The sequence below is a fragment of the Pristis pectinata genome, chromosome 9 (assembly GCF_009764475.1).
Source record: "Pristis pectinata isolate sPriPec2 chromosome 9, sPriPec2.1.pri, whole genome shotgun sequence".
NCBI classification, from domain to species: domain Eukaryota; kingdom Metazoa; phylum Chordata; class Chondrichthyes; order Rhinopristiformes; family Pristidae; genus Pristis; species Pristis pectinata.
In genome coordinates, this window is record NC_067413.1 from 39,799,295 (window position 1) to 39,818,880 (window position 19,586).

At 41.6% G+C, this 19,586-nt stretch overlaps 1 protein-coding gene across 1 annotated transcript in view; it reads left to right on the forward strand.

Moving 5' to 3' along the window:
* The window catches only part of washc5 (WASH complex subunit 5), a 56,613-nt gene that overhangs the window by 24,757 nt on the left and 12,270 nt on the right, over window positions 1–19,586 (forward strand). Inside the window, exons 11-20 of the mRNA XM_052022905.1 lie at window positions 357–469; window positions 1,926–2,092; window positions 3,041–3,116; window positions 4,248–4,358; window positions 6,165–6,305; window positions 7,400–7,480; window positions 11,444–11,545; window positions 12,751–12,930; window positions 14,209–14,330; window positions 15,899–16,061. Coding sequence (XP_051878865.1) covers window positions 357–469; window positions 1,926–2,092; window positions 3,041–3,116; window positions 4,248–4,358; window positions 6,165–6,305; window positions 7,400–7,480; window positions 11,444–11,545; window positions 12,751–12,930; window positions 14,209–14,330; window positions 15,899–16,061 — 1,256 coding nt within the window. The remainder of the gene's footprint in view (window positions 1–356; window positions 470–1,925; window positions 2,093–3,040; window positions 3,117–4,247; window positions 4,359–6,164; window positions 6,306–7,399; window positions 7,481–11,443; window positions 11,546–12,750; window positions 12,931–14,208; window positions 14,331–15,898; window positions 16,062–19,586) is intronic.

Genomic DNA, 19,586 nt, shown 5'->3' on the forward strand with positions numbered 1-19,586 from the left:
AAAAAAAAGATTTTACTTGAGTTATTTTTTTTACAATATTTTGTGTTTTTAGTTAATTTTATTGATTTTTTAAAAAAAAAGTCTTAAAATGCTTGTCAGCTTTGATAGAAGATGAATCTCCAATCTGAGCTTTGCTTCTTGTCAGAAGTGGTCTGGGGGCAGGGCATTTGTACTACACCATTTGATGCCTTGTTATTTATTGTTGCAGTTTCCGTGACATCAGCCCTCTGCATTCTGACCACGTGGGTCAGGAAACCATGGCAGAAGGCTGATGTCAGCAAGATCTATCCATTATAACATATATTTTATGGTGATTCAAGCAGGTTATTAACTATTCCCTTTTTTTTTGCCATCAGAAAATCTGCAGGCTTGGTTTCGAGAGATCTCGAAGCAGATTTCTTCCTTGAATTATGAGGACTCAACAGCAGCTGGGAGGAAGACTGTGCAGCTAATCCAAGCTTTGGAGGAGGTGAGATAATTTGGAGCTTTGAACAGAATTGGTCTGCAAGTTAAATTGGAGGTTTGAGGTATATTTACAAATTCAGACAGGCTCTGAGAATGTCACAAAAGGATGGAGACATGAGACTGAAGATGCTGGAATCTGGAACAACACACAAAGCGCTGGAGGAACTCAGTGGGTCAGGCAGCATCTATGGAGAGAAATGGGCCATTGACGTTTCGGTTTGAGATCCTTCATCTAGACCAGATCTTCCAATCTACTATTGGAATTTAAGGATCTACTATCCTTTCGTGTCATGTCACAGAAGGATAGTAGATTTCTGGGCTTATGGTAATTAGAGCTTGTAAATGATTTCATTATTAGAGTCTGCCTGTGGTACTGGATGAGTGACAGGGTTCCAGCAGTGAATCACTTCACAGTGTTTTCCCTGCACTTAAGTTGGTAAAGTATATGTACAGGGCAACAAATATCAAGCACCTCGTGGGCAGGAGAGATCTGAAGTTTGATTTCATTTTAGCAATTGCTGTTCTCATTAAAATTTGCGAATAAAATCAGAATATGCATCTGCCACCATTTTCAGTGAAAGTTATGTCACTCCATTTACATCTGCATGACATCAGTTTTCTTTCAGCTATATTTCTTGGGTAAATGGTGTGCTTTTATTTTTTTAACTACAGGTTCCAGTGCCTCAGTATGCAATGTGAAGGCCTTAATCTCTGGATGTTTTTTGTCCATTGTCTTTGTGTTGGCTGCCCCAAACTTCAGTGTGTCCTTGGAACACATGTAACTGGATTCCTTGCAACCTCTCTAAAATTGGAGAAAGGGGATGTGACTAGAGTATAAACACTGACAGTAAAGTGGCAATGACAAGTGCCATTACAGCATTAAAATGGCACCGTCTCGACCCAAAGCGTCAACAATTCCTCCCCCCCCCACCCCCACATGTGCTGCTTGATTTGCTGAGTTCCTCCAGCAGTTTGTTTTTTTGCTCCAGATTCTAGCATCTACAGTCTCTTGTGTCTCAACAGCATTAAAATAATATGGCTTATTTGAGAGTAAAATTTAAAAAATCTTTAATATGTGCGTACGCATACACATGCCATGAGTTGATGGGCGCAATCAACTAATAATTTTTAGAAAATTTCCTGAAAACTAACATTGGATTTTTTTCTTCAAAAATCTATTCATAAAAAAATCAAATGTATGTTATACAAAACATCCAAATCAGCATTTTCATCATAAATCATGTTATTCCAATTACATGATAGCATGTCATCCATTATCATTTATAAACACCCCTGAGAATAGCCGTGAGAGCTTGGAGTCATGCATTGGATATCTTGGGGCAAGGGAAGATGTTGGAGATATTGGCATTGTTAAGGGTTAAAGTACAGAATAATGTAACTGGTAGATATATCTCATCTCTATTTTGGTCATATTGAGAATCTGCTATTTCTTAAAATAGGTTCAAGAGTTCCACCAACTGGAAACTAATTTGCAGATCTGCCAGTTCCTGGCTGATACTCGCAAGTTTCTCCATCAGATGATTCGCACCATCAACATTAAGGAAGAGGTCCTCATCACCATGCAGATCATTGGGGACTTGTCATATGCCTGGCAGCTTATTGACAGGTAGGTGTATTCTAGGATCTGGATATAGATCTTGAAATCTGATATTTAATTATAATGGGATTTAGTTATACAAAGTGAAACTTTAATCTCCTGTTAAATTTAGGAAACCTGAGATGTTCTCAGTAGCAGAATAGGATTGGGTTAAAAACTTAGCCAGTCAGGCAGCATCTGTGGAAAGGGAAATAGTTAACGTTTCAGGTGTGGGACCCCATCAGAACTGAAAAAGCAATTAGTAGCAGAGATGATGGGGGTTGCCATGGGAATTTCTCTGAAAGGGTGAAATAATGTGGCCATTAAGGGGCAGTAGAGCTCCTTTGTTTGTGAAATGTGTTGCTAATGTTGTAAAGTCTCAGTTCAGATTAGTTTATTGTCACATACACCAGTGTGCAATGAAATTCCTTGCTCCATATGCCAGAATATGGAAACAAAATAAAAGGGAGAAAAGGGATGATGGGCAAAATGGTCCAGTCCTGATACAAATGGAAAGAAACAGTGAGTTATCTAAAGTTGGAGAATTCACATTGAGTCCAGATTTTTAAGTGAAATTACCATTAAAAACTGGTGCATATCTGCACAGGTTTATAGGTCACTTGAATTACAGGAAAACATTTTTTGCTGTTTAGACTATACGGAGCATATTCCATGAAAGCTTTGGGCTAAAAATGAAGTCAATTCAAGTTTTGAAACCACCTTTACTTCCATTAATAATGTACTATGACGTGCTTTACGATCTCATTGCCTTGAATAAAGCTCAGTGAAGTATAAACGAATGTGAAAATTAAAGAACATATTTCTCTGTTTTTTGGCTCTTTTAGAAAAACCCAAAAAGTGAAGACCTTGTTTTTTTCAGGAATTCTTATTCTGATCTACCTTTCTGCCTGTTGTAATATGCATCGCAGCAGTTAACCTGTGTGCTCAGACAATGGGTAATATTCTATTTATTTGCAGTTACACATCTATCATGCAAGAAGGTATCCGAGCTAGTCCTTCCATGGTAACCAAGCTTAAAGCAACATTTTTAAAGGTGAGTGGAAAGAAATGAGAAAGCATTGGTTTCCAGGACTGGATAGGAGTATTGATTTGATAGAAATCTATTCACTCATGCACTGTTTCTATTTGAGAGTGAACTTGTTCTGAAAATGTCACCAAGTTTCTGTAAGTGTAACAGCAGTCTTGCTCTGGTGCCAACAGTGTTATACTGACCATAATTTCATTTGATTTAACTGTAAGCTGAGCCCACAATGACCCATTTCTCTAATTTTATTTTTGATTGTGCAGCATTTTATACCAGCTGGGGAGATGAGCAAAACACCTGGGCCTTGACCTGATGTCGCTGCAGTTTACTCACTCAGTAAAGGGAGACAATGTGCTCAGATTCTCTGGCTGAGCACACTATGTCCGTAACATGCCCTGTGCTGTCAGATCAATTGAGGCTAGCTTCTCCTTGTATGGTGAATCATCTCTGACTTTGTGTTGAATAGATCATTGATGTTCCCAACACACTGCCATCCTTGAAAACCTATATGCTTTAATTATTATACTTGGATGTGGTCCTGATTTGTATTTGCTCTTTTGGCCACAGTGTCATTCCATTAATCCTGCAATTCACCTCTTCCAGTCCTAGTGGCATCCAATAGGGTCTAACCAGAGTTTTGTGTAACTGTTGAACATTCCCTCATGCTCAGACTCTCTTTAGATAAAGGACAATGTCGGAATAACTATCTACTGGCTTTATGTCCTTGGACCCTTAAATCTATTTGCTCCTCTGCATTCCCTGTTCTTCAGCATTTAGAAAATACTCTATCTTTGTTGGGCCCAGAGTAGATGATCTCACACTTCTCAACACTAAGGTTCCATCTGCCATAGTTCTATCCATCAATTTCCCATCACAACATCTATTTTCAATCTGCACTTCTTGGTGTGCTGCTAACTTGCTCGTGGCAGAAACCCCTGACACACGTCATGTTCAATTCCATTCTGTAAGACCCACTAGAACATCAAAGGATGGGCAATAAACGTTGGCCTTGCTCACATCTCGCAAATTAATCTGAAATAAACTTTTGAAAGTGGAATGTAGTTTTGTTCTAAATATTGTCAATAGGCTGAGGTTTAATGACATACTGTTTCATATTGTGTTTACTTTTTTCTGTTTCAGTTGGCATCAGCTCTTGATCTTCCTTTGATGCGCATAAATCAGGCCAACAGTCCTGACCTTCTGAGTGTGTCCCAGTATTATTCTGGAGAACTAGTTGCCTACGTTAGAAAGGTGAATAGAATAAATTTGTAATTAACTGTATTAACTTGTGTATTGACTATGCAGTTTGAATACACAGCTGCAGGTTTCTATTTCCCTTTAGATTTTCCCACCATAGAAATTTGCTAACCCACATTCGTCATCAGTCTCACCATTCCCTGTGGCCGAGTCTGTGGCTTCAATCAATAACCAACTCCTATTCAGTGTTCAACCATTAGCTTTTGCTGTGGTGCAGTTTCCCTTCCTACTTGCATATCTGTCCCCCCGTTGTCGTAGTATTTCTGCTGTCGTAGTGATTTCCTTTCAGCTCCACCTTCAGTGTCGTTATACCCAGTATGGTTTCATTGTTGCAATCGAATGCTAGGGCCATGAAGGTGAACATAATTGTTTTGACCATCTGTCCTTTGGTATGGCTCAGCCACATCAGTTTCTGCTTGCTTCTGCTGTAGCTGCTGTGTATGGTTGCCCAAGCTTATTATGGGGTCATTTGACTTCTCATAACTTCCTTTAGTTCTTGCAACTTTTTCCTCTAACACCACCAGCAAATAGCTCTTGGATTTCCTCTGTCACTCATCAGCCATTGGTCCAACTCCTCTTCTGCTTCCTTACCTAATGTTTTCACCCTACCCTATCCCCACATCCTCCATTCCCCTTGTATACAAAGTCAAACGCTTCCCCCATGCCCTAGGTTGACACTCTGCCTTGGGCTCTGTTGTCCCATCATTGTACCACTTCCCCTGATCTCACTAATATCTTGAGGTATGTCTGCTGCTGCTTTCATCTGAAGTCCTTGCTTCTCAACTTCCCATCTTATTCCCCATGCAATGGTTCTATCTCCTCTCGCATTTTCCCTCTCCTGTTGTATCAAGAGATGGTAAACAGGTTGGATATGTATTCATTGGAGTTTAAGAATGAGGGGTGATCTTATTGAAGCATCTAAGATCCTGAGGGGGCTTGACAAGGTAGAAGTCAAGATGCTTTTAATAGTGGGAGAGTCTCAAACAAGGGGACATGATATTAAGATTAGGGTTGATCATTTAGAACTGAGGTACTTAAAAAAACAAATAAAAAAAAATAATTTCTTCTCACAGCATAGTGAATCCCTGGAATTTTCTACCCAAGAGAGTTGTGGAGGCTAGCTCATTAGAAGTATTTCAAGTGGAGGAAGATAACTTTTTGAAAGATTGGGAATTGAGGGCTATGGGGATCTGGAGGAGGTGTTCAGGTCTGGGATAGATCAGCCATGATCATATTGTATGGTGGGGCAGGCTTGAGGGGCCGAGTGGCCTACTCCTGCTGCTATTTTCTTGTGTTCTTGTGGATGCTCCTCTCGAAAGTTTCCTGGTAGGAACTCTGCACCCTTGACACATCCTCTCCTTCCTCGTGCCAAACCATGCTCTGCAACGTCTGCATCTCAATGGATTCTGGAGCTTCTGGTCCGACGCCCTCCATCTACACACTGTGCTCCTAACATTTCCTGTTTTTGCTTCTGCCTGCAGACTCCTGGATGTCTTGCACATCTTGAGACATTTCTTCTGTTAAAAGAACTATGTCAATTCAAACTTGTGGTACTTTATGATGGCTCCATGGACACAGTGCAAAACAGCTTGATGTGTTTCATCTCATGAAGTTCATGATGTTTCTATTTATCTGGAATTACCAATTAACAACTGTCTGCATTGAATAGTGATTGCACAATACAAAGTGAAATCTGTTGGCATTACCTCATACAAATGGCCTGCTGTTTTTAACTGATTGAGATGCTATCACTGGTATTGTTAGTTTTTAAAAATAAAACATTCTTGTTCTGTGATGTAGGTATTGCAGATTATTCCAGAGAGCATGTTTCGATCCTTGGCAAAGATTATCAAACTCCAAACACACAACATAATGGAAGTGCCAACTCGACTGGATAAAGACAAGCTGAAGGATTATGCCCAGCTTGATGCCAGATATGAGGTATGAGGGCATCATGTCAGGAAGTGCAATAGTGAATGGACTTGCATGAATGCCAACCACAGTGCAGGTAATTGCTCTGTTGGTGTGGTCACTGGTGGGGAAAGGCGAGATTGTGGAGACAGGAGAGTCAAGAGGTTAAGGGGAGAGCTGAAAATGCCATTTTAAAAATTCAGCTATTGGATTTTTAAGCATTGTGTCTGGATGCATCACAGCTTGGTATGGCAACTGCTCTGCCCAAGACTGCAAGAAATTGCAGAGAGTTGTGAATGCAGCCCAGTCCATCACGCAAACCAACCTCCCCTCCATTGACTCCGTCTACACTTCCCGCTGCCTCAGAAAAGCAGCCAACATATTCAAGGAGCCCTCTCACCCCAGTCATTTTCACTTCTCCCCTCTTCCATCGGGCAGAAGATACAAAAGTCTGAGAGCATGAACCACCAGACTTGAGGACCGCTTCTATCCCACTGTTATTAGATTCTTGGAACAGAACTCTCATATTCTAAAGGATGAACTCTTGATCTCCCAATCTACATCTTCGTGGCCCTTGCACTCTGTAACATTATATTCAGCATTCTGTTTTCTTTCTGTTACCTCAATGTAATTATGTATGGCATGATCCGTATGGATGGCACGCAAAACGAAAGCTTTCCACTCTATCTCAGTACATGTGCCAATAGTAAACCAATAATAAAAGATGAATTATTATGGGAGTACAATTTTCATAAAGTACCCATTGTGGCTGACCAACATAATGTAGTGTACTGACATGTCACACTATTTGCAGGTATCTTGCTGCTTTATCTGCTTCCGCCCAACGCCAAATAAAGGAATTCCTGCTGGCTTTTCATTGAATACCATGTCCCTTTAGTGTATGCTCTCCATGTCTACCTGCATGTTTAATGTCTTGTTTGACAAAGCTCCACACAGCTTCACTATGCAGTTGATCTAGTTTACAGTCGGAACCCTGGAGTGGAATTTGAAACCACTTGTGATTTTGCTACCAGCAAGCATGTCTAAAGACCAAAAGAAAAGTAATTGTTTATTATATTTTTATCTTTACTGATGTTTTCTTTTGTATCCTTTTCTCTCTAAAGGTCGCCAAGCTTACTCATGCAATATCAATTTTCACTGAAGGCATTCTCATGATGAAGACGACCCTTGTTGGCATTATCAAGGCAAGTAGTGTTATGTTTGTCCCAGCGGAGAGTGAAGTTATTTTACATTTGGCTTTCTCAAACATAATATCAGCCATTAATTCAGTAGGTGGATGCGTTTTTTTTGCATTCCTAATGTAGTCACTAAACTGACCAATTGCAAACTCTGATTTTCATTTACAGTCATCAAGAAAGTTTTTTAATCAGTTTCATTGTTGATTAATTTCTACTCTCTCTGTCACTTTTTCTGCAATCATAATTTACTACTTAGAATTTTCTGTTGTATATGTTTTCTTCTGAAACTATTCATGACTTGAAATTCTGAATTGATTTGGAAAATAGTTGATGGTATAGTCTCATATTTCCACATGCCTTCTGTCAGTCTGGTTGCTTTTCTTGAGTGGGGGAAGTTGAGGTGCTTTAAATATTTTCATCTGATGTTTCCTAGAATTGAGTAAATGGGCAGGGGAAGTCAACATGCAGTCATTTATGTGCATGTGATTAAAACCAGCTTCGAGAAGGTGTGAAATGTGAATTTGTGACAGTTTATTTTTCCCTTGGCTTTTGCTTGACCCTCCCCCCACATAACCACCACCCTCCCACTCATGCAAGAATATGTTTTGATTAGGTATTGCACCCGAGTTCCATAGCTGGGTCACCTGTCCTCTTTATGATTGGAGATGGGAAACAGGATATTAAATTCTCATGTTTTTTTCCATTTGATTGCTACATCTGAATGCATCTTGTTGTTAATGTACTTTCAAGATTCACTTTGTAGCTGGGGCTGATATGCACTCTTCAGATGTGTTTCAGATCTTGAAATATTACAAATGGATCACTTCTGCCTACAGTTTGAATGTCCCTTTATTATTCAGAAGTAGGAGACTTTGAAGGGTGATCTCATAGAGGTATATAAAATCATGAGAGGCATAGATAGGGTGAGTGGTCTTTTTTCCAGGGTTGGGGAATCAAAAACTAGAGGAGATAGTTTTGAGATTAGAGGTGTAAGGTTTAATAAGAACTTGAGGGGCAAGTTTTTTTTTACACCGTGGGTGGTAAATGTATGGAACCAGCTGCCAGAGGAGGAAGTTGTTGAGGTAGGTACATTAGATATATTGAAGAAGTATATGGATGAGATGAATTTAGAGGGATATGGGCCAAGTGCTGGGAGCTGGGATTAGCTTGAATTGGCTTAAATGGGATTTCCTTGGCATGGCTGCATATGGTCCGAAAGTCCTTTTTCCATGCTGTACAACTCTCTGACTAATGTTAAGCAACGTGAGGCTGATGAGCAATTGCCAATGGTCACTCAGCTGCTATGAAATGACCACTTTATTTATTGTTATGAAGTGATACTGTAATTTAATCAGCCACCCCAGGAATCCATTTGCATACCTTGTTGCATGTACAAAGGAATTGGCTGTGCATTGAAGAAGTACCGTGTTTATATTCCACCTTTAGCTTGGCAGAACATTCCAAAGCATTTCACAGCAATAGCCTGATTACTACAGGAAGATTAGTCCTACAGCTGCACTTGCCTTTGAAGACTCAGCACCTTCCAATGTCTTTAAGATATCACTGCCTCAACCATTGGAAAAGTGCTGCAGTCCATGAGCAACTACTACGCCTCAGGAGGTGAAACCTGAGGCCCTATCCCAACTGCCCTGATGTCCTTCTAATATTGTGCTGACAGAAGGCCTATTTCATTGTGTCCAAACCTTTCCTGATGATCAGAGGTGTTCAGAAACAATTGAAGTGCATTTAAATAATTAAACAATTTGAAAATTATTCTGAAATAAATAAAGATGTCTTCAAGCTATGTAAATTAATTATAAGCGTGAATTAAAATAAATTGGGGCAGCACAGCTTCCGTTAACTTATTAATGAAGTTTGGCAACCAAATGAATGGGGATGCTGGATGTGCCAAGGGTTAGACCCAAGGGTTAGATAATGAAGTATGTACAGCCACTCAGCTCAGTATGGTCAGGAACTGCCCTTGGACTTTGTGCTGAGTCGAAAGTTGGAGCAAGAGATCAGATGCCTCAATGCTGTAGTCGTCAACCTTGGACATCCATAGTACTTGCCCTTCAGCTAACCGTTGGCTAGCCAGCAGCACAGTCCAGCCCTGTGTTGTCAATCAGTGGTTCACTGAGCCACATCTATTGGGGTAGGGAATGAAGTATGTTTTCAGAAGTGATATTTAATGGAGGATAGAGATGGGGAGATATTTTGGGAGGAAACTCCAGAATCTAGGTGAAATACAAATGAAGATACTGCTGCCAGTGGTGAAATGGTTAAATTTGGGGATGGTCAAGAGGTCAGAATTAAAGGAATGCAGATATCTAAACCAATCAGGAAAAATTCGTGAGTCCCTCTCTCACTGCTCCATCTCTGTGAAACTGGTTACCTAGTGCCCACCCCGCCTCCCCTCTTTTGTCCACCTATTACTGCTCTGCTTTATCCTCCTATATATGGGCTTCCCCTTTTCCTATCTTCAGTCCTGAAGAAGGATCCCGACCTGAAACGTTGACCACCTGCTTTTCTCCACGGATGCTGCCTGGCCTGCTGAGTTCCTCCAGCATTATCGTGTTTTTCACCTAGATTCCAGCATCTGCAGTCCTTTATTTCTCTGGTATTACTGCTCCACTGCGAAGTCCCTTCAAGGATGCCTACTTTGAAGAAGTTTTCTTCTTCCGGAAACTTCGTGAGCTCCTCTCTCACTGCTCCAACTCTGTGATCTCTTTCTGCTCTCCGGCTCTTCGACAATATGTTCACTCAGACTTGGTTACCTATCACCACCTTGTGCCCACCCCGCCTCCCCCCTTTTGAGCACCTATCACTGCTCTGCTTTTCCCTCCTATATATTGAGCTTCCCCTTTTCCTATCTTCAGTCCTGAAGAAGGGTCCTGATCCAAAACGTCGACCGCCTGCTTTTCTCCAGGGATGCTGCCTGGCCTGCTGAGTTCCTTGAGCGTCATTGTGTTTATCATCTAAACTGATCACATGGACTGAGGAGGAGAATTGCCTTGATATTACACATTGGCTTCTGAAAGACAACATTATTTTTCCAAAGGATACCTGTAGAGTAGGATTTGGATGTTTTTGATTGATCATTTATTTGCAGTTTACCTTGCTCTAACAGACAGATGCATTGTCCAAACTCTAGCTCTGAATAAGAACGTAGTCATTTGTGTATACTTGATCACTCATGGGAGGGGTTAGTCTCATATTTCTGGTAAGATCTGCAAAGCAAAAGAATTCAACTGATTTGTGGGAATACTTGTAGAAATACTACTTAAATATTTAATGTTGTGAAAGTTATGTAAATGACACAGTTCTTTGCATAAATCTGCTTTTAGCTTGTTATTATGAAAGCATGTGGAGTGATTGATTGTCATCTCTCTGAAGTATTATATAAGTGAGTTTAAATATTGAGTGATAGAAATTTTGCAGAAGCTTGCTTATCCTTGGAGGCAAACAGTAGACCATGCAAATAATTGGACAGAACTTTATTATTAAACACAGAAAAGTTTTGGGTTCCAAAGCTGTGAGGTTATATTGTGTACTTGTCCAATGTGTGAATTCTAGTTAAACATGCAGAGATTTTGGGGAGATGGTACTTCATTTACTCAGCTCCTTGGTATCAGGACTGATTTTTTTTTAATCAAACCTGCCTGCTGTGCCAGGTGAGGCAGCTGTTTCATACCTTGCTTGAGAGGGCTAACTCTACAAGGCACACATCAACACAGCTTCCTTGACTGAGTAACTTGCTGTTTCTTCTCCAACTTGGCAACATTATTGTTTCTGCATTTTTTAAGAACTTAATAAAATGTTTAAACAGATTTTCTTCTTGGTTTTACTTTTAAATGTGATGTTGAGAGAAAGGCAATTTCTTTGGAAAGTTTAGTTTTCATTTTGCTATCAAAGATTTTGGCCTAAAAGAGGCATTATATAAAATTAAAAATACCTTTCATGCTTTATTAGGTGGATCCTAAGCAACTGTTAGAAGATGGGATTCGGAAGGAATTGGTCAGAAAGGTTGCACTTGCTCTTCACAGAGGGCTTACGTTTAACCCTAAAGCCAAGGTGAGAGGATGTGCCAGTTATTCCAACTGTTAACCAGGCATCAGTAGTTGGGAAAATGTTGGAATTTATAATCTAAGGTGTGATGTTAAGGCACTTAGAAGGTAATAACATCAAGCAGAAGATTTGTGATATGAACATCATGCTTGACTAATGTATTGGAGTTCTTTGAGGACTTATCTCATGGGATAGGTGAGAGAGGGAACCAGTGAAAGTGGTGTTTTTTTAATTTTTAGGTAGTTTTTGATAAGGTCCTTGCACAGAAATCACTAAAAGCTAACCTGTAGGAGCATCAGGATATTAGGAAGGTATGTAATATGTTAGCTTTTGTTGTAAGAGATTTTGAGTGCAAGAATAAAAGGTGCAAGAATAATACCTTTATAAGGGGCCAAGGTGAGAACACTCCTAAGCATTGTGCACAATTTGGTCTCCTTGCCTAAAATAAAAACTACATTTTGAATGGAGAAGGTCCAGTGAAGATTCATCAGATTTATTCCTGGTATGGCAGACCATTGTATGAAGAGAGATTGAAGAGGCTGGACCTGTATTCTCTGAAGTTTAGAAGAATGAGAGGTGACCTCACTGCAACGTAGAAAATTCTTACAGGGTAACAGTGGAGGATGTTTCCCCAGCTAAGGAGTCCAGAATTAGGGGTCACAATCTCAAGATAAGGGGGACCATTTTGGAATGAAAAGTTGATTAATGTATTCACTTGGTGGGTATTGAATTGTTGGAATTTGCTACTCTGGAGGACATTGGTTGAGTTTATTTACAAAGGAGATCAATAGCTTTGTGGATGTTGGATGAATGTAAGGGTATGGGGATAGGGCAGGAAAATGGTGTTGAGGTAAAAGACCAACCATAATCCTGTTGAATGGTGGAGGAGTCTCAAGCGTCCAGATGACCTGTTCATGCTCCCAGTTATGTTGCAGGTGAAAGGAAGTTGGGTTATGGGACTTCTAAGCAATTACTATTGTGCCATTTCATAATGTTTGTGAGAGAGCCTTTTATTTCTGAATGCTTTCCATATTTAGTGGAACCTATTGTTTGTGTGTATGGGCTTGAAAATAAACTTGTTCAAAATGATTATTTAGTTTTCATGTACAGTATGCAGGAAATTACTGATAATCTAGTTGAGACCCTCCTAATTTACTTCTGGTGAAGTGGCACTTTTTATAACTTCAAACACACTGTTCCATTTAACACAGACTAGTGAACTGATGCCCAAGCTGAAAGAGATGGCTGCCACAATGGATGGGTTCTACCGTTCTTTTGAATACATACAAGATTATGTTAGCATTTATGGGCTGAAGATATGGCAAGAAGAGGTGTCTCGCATTATCAACTACAACGTGGAGCAAGAGTGCAATAATTTCCTGAGGACAAAGGTGACTCTTGGAGAATGTTTTGGTTAGCATGACTACATGTATATATTTTCTGCTTTGACAGTACTTTGATGGCTTCACACTGATATCTCTGCCTTCCATCCCAGTTGTGCAACTGGTGTAATGTTTCAAGGTGGGTTGTTGCCAGTAAACCCACCTGAATATGAATTGTTAGGTGTGTCAATCCTTTCCATTCTTCTAACAACTGCTCCTCGCCCTGCATTTTCCAGATGGTAGTACAAATTTCAGTATGGGTTCCTCATTGATCTCAGTCGTACAGCTGGTGGGACTTATTTTTGTTTCAGACTTGCACATTTTAACCTGCATGATTTGAAAACATGGAGATCATACATCAGTTTTGATTCTTGCGGTAACACAGTGGCACATCTGGTAGACTTGCAGCCTGGGTTCAATCCTGACTTCTGATGCTGTCCGTGTGGAATTTGCATGTTCTCCCTGTGACCATATGGGTTTCCTCTGGGTGCTCTGATTTCCTCCAGCATCCCAGAGACCTGAGGATCAGTACGTTAATTGACCACTGGAACTTGCCCCTGGTGTTTAGATGAATGGTGGAATCTGGGGAAGGGGGGGCGTAGTTAATGGAAATGTTACAGGAGAAAGTAGTGGGGGTGAGATTGCTCTGTGAGCCAGCATAGACTTGATGGGAAGAAGTGGCCCCCTGTGTTGTAAGGAAATATTTAATAAAACAATCTGAAACAGTACTTTTTCTGTATAAATATTTGCTCTGCAAGCCAAGACATCTACTTCTTTGCTTTGAATTGCTACTTACTCAATTGTAATATTTATTGTACAATGCTAAATAAAATTTTCAAAACTAATTGCAAATTGGATTTCATTAAAAAAAATTATTTTGGATAGAATTTGTGGTTAAATGTACTCTGATGGAGAATGCTGGACTCTCACAGCAGGTCTGACTGTCTTTTAAATGAGATGATAGACTACTATTAACATTAAATAAATAATTTGTGAGGATTATTTCTATATTAATAACAATGGGAACAGTTGTTAATCATAAGACACTTTTCCAAAATGTGCTTGGAGTTTTTTTGCTTTTAACTTTTTCTTTTGCAAATATTCTGCTTTGAATTTTGGTTGAATTATAGATTGGATCCAAATTATAGATTGTATATTAAATTAAATTATTCTTGAAATGCCTCTTTCAGTGATAAATGAATCCTATTTGAAAACGCAGATGAAGGGAAGGGTTTGGATTCTGAGGTTTTCCAGATGTGATTAACGGATGCTGTTGTTTCCTTGTAGATCCTAGACTGGCAGAGCATGTACCAATCCACCCACATCCCCATTCCCAAATTCCAACAGGCTGATGAATCGACATTCATTGGTCGTCTTTGTGGAGAAATTCTGAGAATTACTGATCCCAAGTGAGTTTTTTTGTAATTCTGTTGCATTACCTTGATTGTCATTGAGGTCTCTTTTTAATTTGTGGATTGTGCTAAGTGAGTGCTAGTTGGAAGGTGCAAGGCACTTTATGGTTTTTAACAGCCTGTCAATTCTCCCACCCTCCAATTTACTCCTTTCCACCTCCCCTCTCCTCCTGCCCCTTCCTCTCTAAGCCATGTGATGTTCTGGCCCTAAAGCATTCTTCAAAATTGGATGCACAAATTATGAGAGGCATAGATGGGGTGGATGATAAGCCTTTTCCTGAAGGTAGTGGAGTCCAAAACAAGGGGGCATAGATTTAGGGTGAGAGGGGAAAGATTTCAAAGGGACCTGAGGGGCAACTTTTTCACGCAGAGGGTGATGAGTATGTGGAATGAGTTGCCAGAGGAAGTGGTTGAGGCAGATACATTAAGAAGCACTTGGATAGGTACATGCAGGGGTGGGCCTTAGAGGGATATGGGCTGATCGCAGGAAATTGGGACTAGCTGGGTGGGCACCATGGTCGGCATGGACTCGTTGGGCTGTGGGCTTGTATCCGTGCTGTATTACTCTGACTCTATGACAGGCCTGGCCCATCAACTTTACAAACACCACTTCTTCCCCTGACACCTATCCCCCGCCTGCATGTGCTCCTCCCCCTCCCCCGACCTTCTTATTCCGGCTTCTGCCCTCTTCCTTTCCAGTCCTGATGAAGGGTCGCGACCCGAAACGTCGACTGTTTATTTTTCTCCATAGATGCTGCCTGACCTGCTGAGTTCCTCCAGCATTTTATGTGTGTTGCTCCAGATTCCAGCATCTGCAGAATCTCTTGTGCTCTGTTCTTCATCTCCCAAGTGTTTTTCAACTCTGGTCCTCCTCCTGAATTTTCAGAATAAGTAATATGCTGGGGTAGATCCAATATTACATTGGAAATTGTGCTTATTGATTTAGATAATGGCTACACATTTGAACTCTTGCATGAATCTGAGCAGTGCTATGGATCATATTGTAATGACTGAAGCATGGACAATAGGTTCAACAACTTCAGTGAATTAAATAAATTTGTACAGAAAATTGTTCAAGTAATTGTGGCAGCTGCAGATACAGATGTTGAGAAGACGTAGTGGATTGCTGGTTGTAGCTCCAATGACCCAAGAGCAGATCAGTTGACTGGGTTTGAGTGTTTATTGTAATTTTCAAGTTTCTTATTAAATTTTTGCAACTTTGAAATGGACCTGAGTGGGGCCTCGGTTGGATTAAGGTGAGTGGAATGAGAGGTCACTAATGATGGGTCAATTTGACCACTAGTACCTCAGTACCTATGAATTTGGGCACAATCAATATAACCTGGGGTGTGGGGAATGCTGTGGCCAAATTGACTTTTGGAACTGCTGAGAAAGGTCAAAGTTCGAGCCTTGGTGGGCACAAGTCACATGAATTTTATGTTCCTCAATCTTTTGCAGTTCCTTAGTTTTTTCCTCTCCAGCAGGTGTTGAGACCTTGCCTGAAAGCATGTCAAGTCGTAGGTTCTACTTGGACTGATCCTTCTACTGCATTTCTTTTTGCTCAGAATGACTTGCTACATTGACCAGATAAACACTTGGTATGACCTGAAGACTCACCAGGAAGTGACCAACAAACAGCTCTTCTCAGAAATCCAAAATTCCTTGGGCACATTTGGGCTAAATGGGCTGGACAGATTGCTCTGTTTCATGATAGTCAAAGAGCTCCAGGTATGTTGCTGAATTATTAAAATGTTAGAGAACAGAAGGAGGTAATTCAAGTCCATGCAAAGCTAGTCAGTCCCATATCCCTGCTCTTTCTTCGATGCTCTGCAGGATATGGAGTAATACAGCAAGGAAACAGGTCCTTCAGCCCAACTCGTTCATGCCCACCATGGTGCCCACCAAGCTAGTCCCATTTACCCATGTTTGGCTCATATCCATCTAAACCCCTCTGATCCATGTACTTATCCAAATGTCTTTTAAATGTTGTTATTGTACGTGCCTCAGCCACTTCCTCTGGCATATTGTTTCACCTACCCACTACCCTCAGCATGAAGAAGTTGCCCCTCGGGTCCCTTTTAAATCTTTTGCATCTCACCTTAAACCTATGCCCTCTAGTTTTTAGTTCCTTGCTTTCTGATATTGATTCAGTTTCCTTTTGAAAGCCACAATTGAACCAACAACTGTTGCATTCCAGACCGTAATTGCTCAGTGTGTAAAATATCATCCTTGGATCTTTTGTCAGTCACTTTAAATCTATGTTCTCTCACCCTTCACCCTTCTGTTAATATGAACAGCTTATCTCTATCTACCCTCTTTGAACTGGTCCTGATTTTGTCCACCTCTGCCAAATCTCCCCTCAGCTTTCTCTACTTGAAGGACATCTTTTCTGGACAATTCTCATAGCCAAAATTCTCACTCCTGGAACCATGCTGGTAACTCTCTTCGGAGATCTCTCTTGGGTTTTCACATCCTTTCTAAAGTGAAGTGAACATAAATGAGCACAATAATCCAATTATGGCCTAATCAATGTTTTATAATAGTTCAACATAAACCTCTTTGCTTTTCTACTGTCTGCCTCTATGGAGCCGAATATTAACTGCTATCATAACTCCTGTATCTTAAGAATTTTTTATAATTTTTCTGCTAATGAGTAATAATGAATAGTTTCTGTTCTGGCACTTTATAACATAAGATCCAAGTTAGGACAGACATGATAATCTACGAAGCATTTAGCAATGAAGCATAAATGTGCACCCTCTGTTTGGGAGGACTGATTATTTGGGAGAAAAAGCTTGAAATTCACCTCTTGCAACAAAAGGGGTGATGTAACTTACTAGCCTAGTGGAAACAGACTGGTAAAATTACCAGGAACCTTATTGGACGAAGTCCTGTTTCCTTTAGAATGCCTCATTTCAACCTGCTCTTTTGGGCAAATGACAGTGAACCTTCCTCTTGAGTGCAATGGGATCTCTTTGTAAATGTGTCAGTCAGGCTCCAGTGGTGTTCTGCTGCCACTTCCTGGGGCACATGGGCATGTAATTAACCTGAGACATCCAGCAGTTAAAATTGCTGAGTCCTCTTGATTGATGTTGAAATTATAGAACTGTGTAGTACAATGGCACTGAAGGGAAATCAACAACAGAGCTATTACAACAACTGGTGGATAGATACGCAAGTAGGAAGGGAAGCTATACCTCAGCAAAAGGCCAAGGTTAAACACTGAATAGGAGACACGAGACTGCAGATGCTAGAATCTGGAGCAACCACAATCTGCTGGAGGAACTCAATGGGTCAAGCAGCATCTGGGGGTGTGGTGGGGGGGTTGTGGGGGGGGGGTAGAATTGCTGATGTCCTGATGCAGGGGTTTGACCTGAAACGTTGTCCGTTCCTTTCCCCTCACAGATGCTGCTCGATGCCCTGGGTTCCTTCAGATTTTGTTTAGCCATTTGTTGATGCCTCTACTTTGCCAATTATTGCTACCTTTCCCAATTTCTGTCTGAGTTTTAAAACAAAAAGACACTGTAGGCTTGGCTTAGGTGATGTAAAGCTGCTACTTTTGCCAGCAAACTGTCAATCTCTGGAAGAGCACTGGCATGTGCCCCAGCCATGCCTGCCTTTTCACTGGCTATGTGGAACAGTCCATGTTCCAAGCCTAAACAGGAAACTCTCCCCAACTCTTCGCTATATTGATGACTGCATTGCATTGGGGCTGCTTCCTGCACCCATGCTGAGCTCAATTTCATCAACTTTGCCTCCAGCTTGCACCCCGCCCTCAAATTTACTTGGTTCATCTCCGACACCTCTCTCCCCTTTCTGGATCTGTCTCCATCTCCGGAGACAGATTAACCACAGACTTCTTCTTCAAACCCACTGACTCCCACAGTTACCTTTTGACTACACCTCTTCCCACCCAGTCATTTGCAAGGATGCCATCCCCTTCTCCTAGTTCCTCCACCTCTATCACATCTATTCCCATGATGAGGCTTTCCATTCCAGGACATCTGAGATATCATCCTCCTTTTTCAGTAACCAGGGTTTCCCTTCCACCACCATCAATACTGCCCTCACCTGCATCTCCTCCATTTCCCGCATGTCTGCCCTCACCCCCCCCCCCCCCCCCCCCCCGACGTAACAGGGACAGGGTTCCCCTTGTCCTCACCTACCACCCCATGAGCCTCCGCATCCAACACATCATTCTGCACAACTTCCACCACCTCCAAGGGGATCCCACCACGAGGCACATCTTCCCCTTCCCCCCCTCCCCCCACTTCCATAGCGATCGCGCTCTCTGCAACTCCCTTGTCCACTCGTACCTCCAGGCACTTATCCCTGCAACCCTGCAAAATGCTACACCTGTCCATATACTTCCTCCTTCACCACCATTCAGGGTCCCAGATGGTCCTTCCAGGTGAGGCAGCGCTTCAGCTGTGAATCATTTATTGCATCTGGTGTTTCCAGTGTGGCCTCCTTGACATTGTGAGCCCCGATGCAGATTGGGTGACTGCTTCATCAAGCACCTTCGCTCTATCCGCCACAAAAGCCAGGATCTCCCAGTGGCCACCCACTTCAATTCCACATCCCACTCCCATTATGACATGTCTATCCATGGCCTCCTCTACTGCCACGTTGAGGCCAGGCACAGGTTGGAGGAACAACACCTCATATTTCGACTTGGTAGTCTCCAACCTGACGGCCTCAACATTGATTTCTCTAACTTCCAGTAACCCCACCCCACTTCTTCCCACCTCTCCTCTTTTATTTTCTCCTTTGTCTTCCCTCTTTCCTGTGGTACCACTCCCCCTTCTCTTTTCCCTTCCCCCGCCCTCATGACGTGCCTATCTATTCCCCATCTCATTCCCTTTATTCCATAGTCCACTGCCCTCTCCTACCGGATTCCTCTTCCTTCAGCCCTTTGCCCTTCTACCTATCACCTCTCAACTTCTTACTTTTCCTCCCTCCCCTGCCCCCACCCTCCTACCTTCCCCCATCACCTGAACTCACCTATCACCTGCCTGCATGTGCTCCACCCCCTCCCCCCAACTTTCTTATTCCGGCTTCTGCCCTCTTCCTTTCCAGTTCTGTTGAAGGGTCTCAACCTGAAATGTCGACTGTATATTTCCCTCTGTAGATGCTGCCTGCCCTGCTGAGTTCCTCCAGCATTTTGTGTGTGTGTTGCTCCAGATTCCAGCATCTGCAGTATCTCTTGAATCCCTGGAATAGATTGCCAGGGTGTGGAGACAAGATGGATTT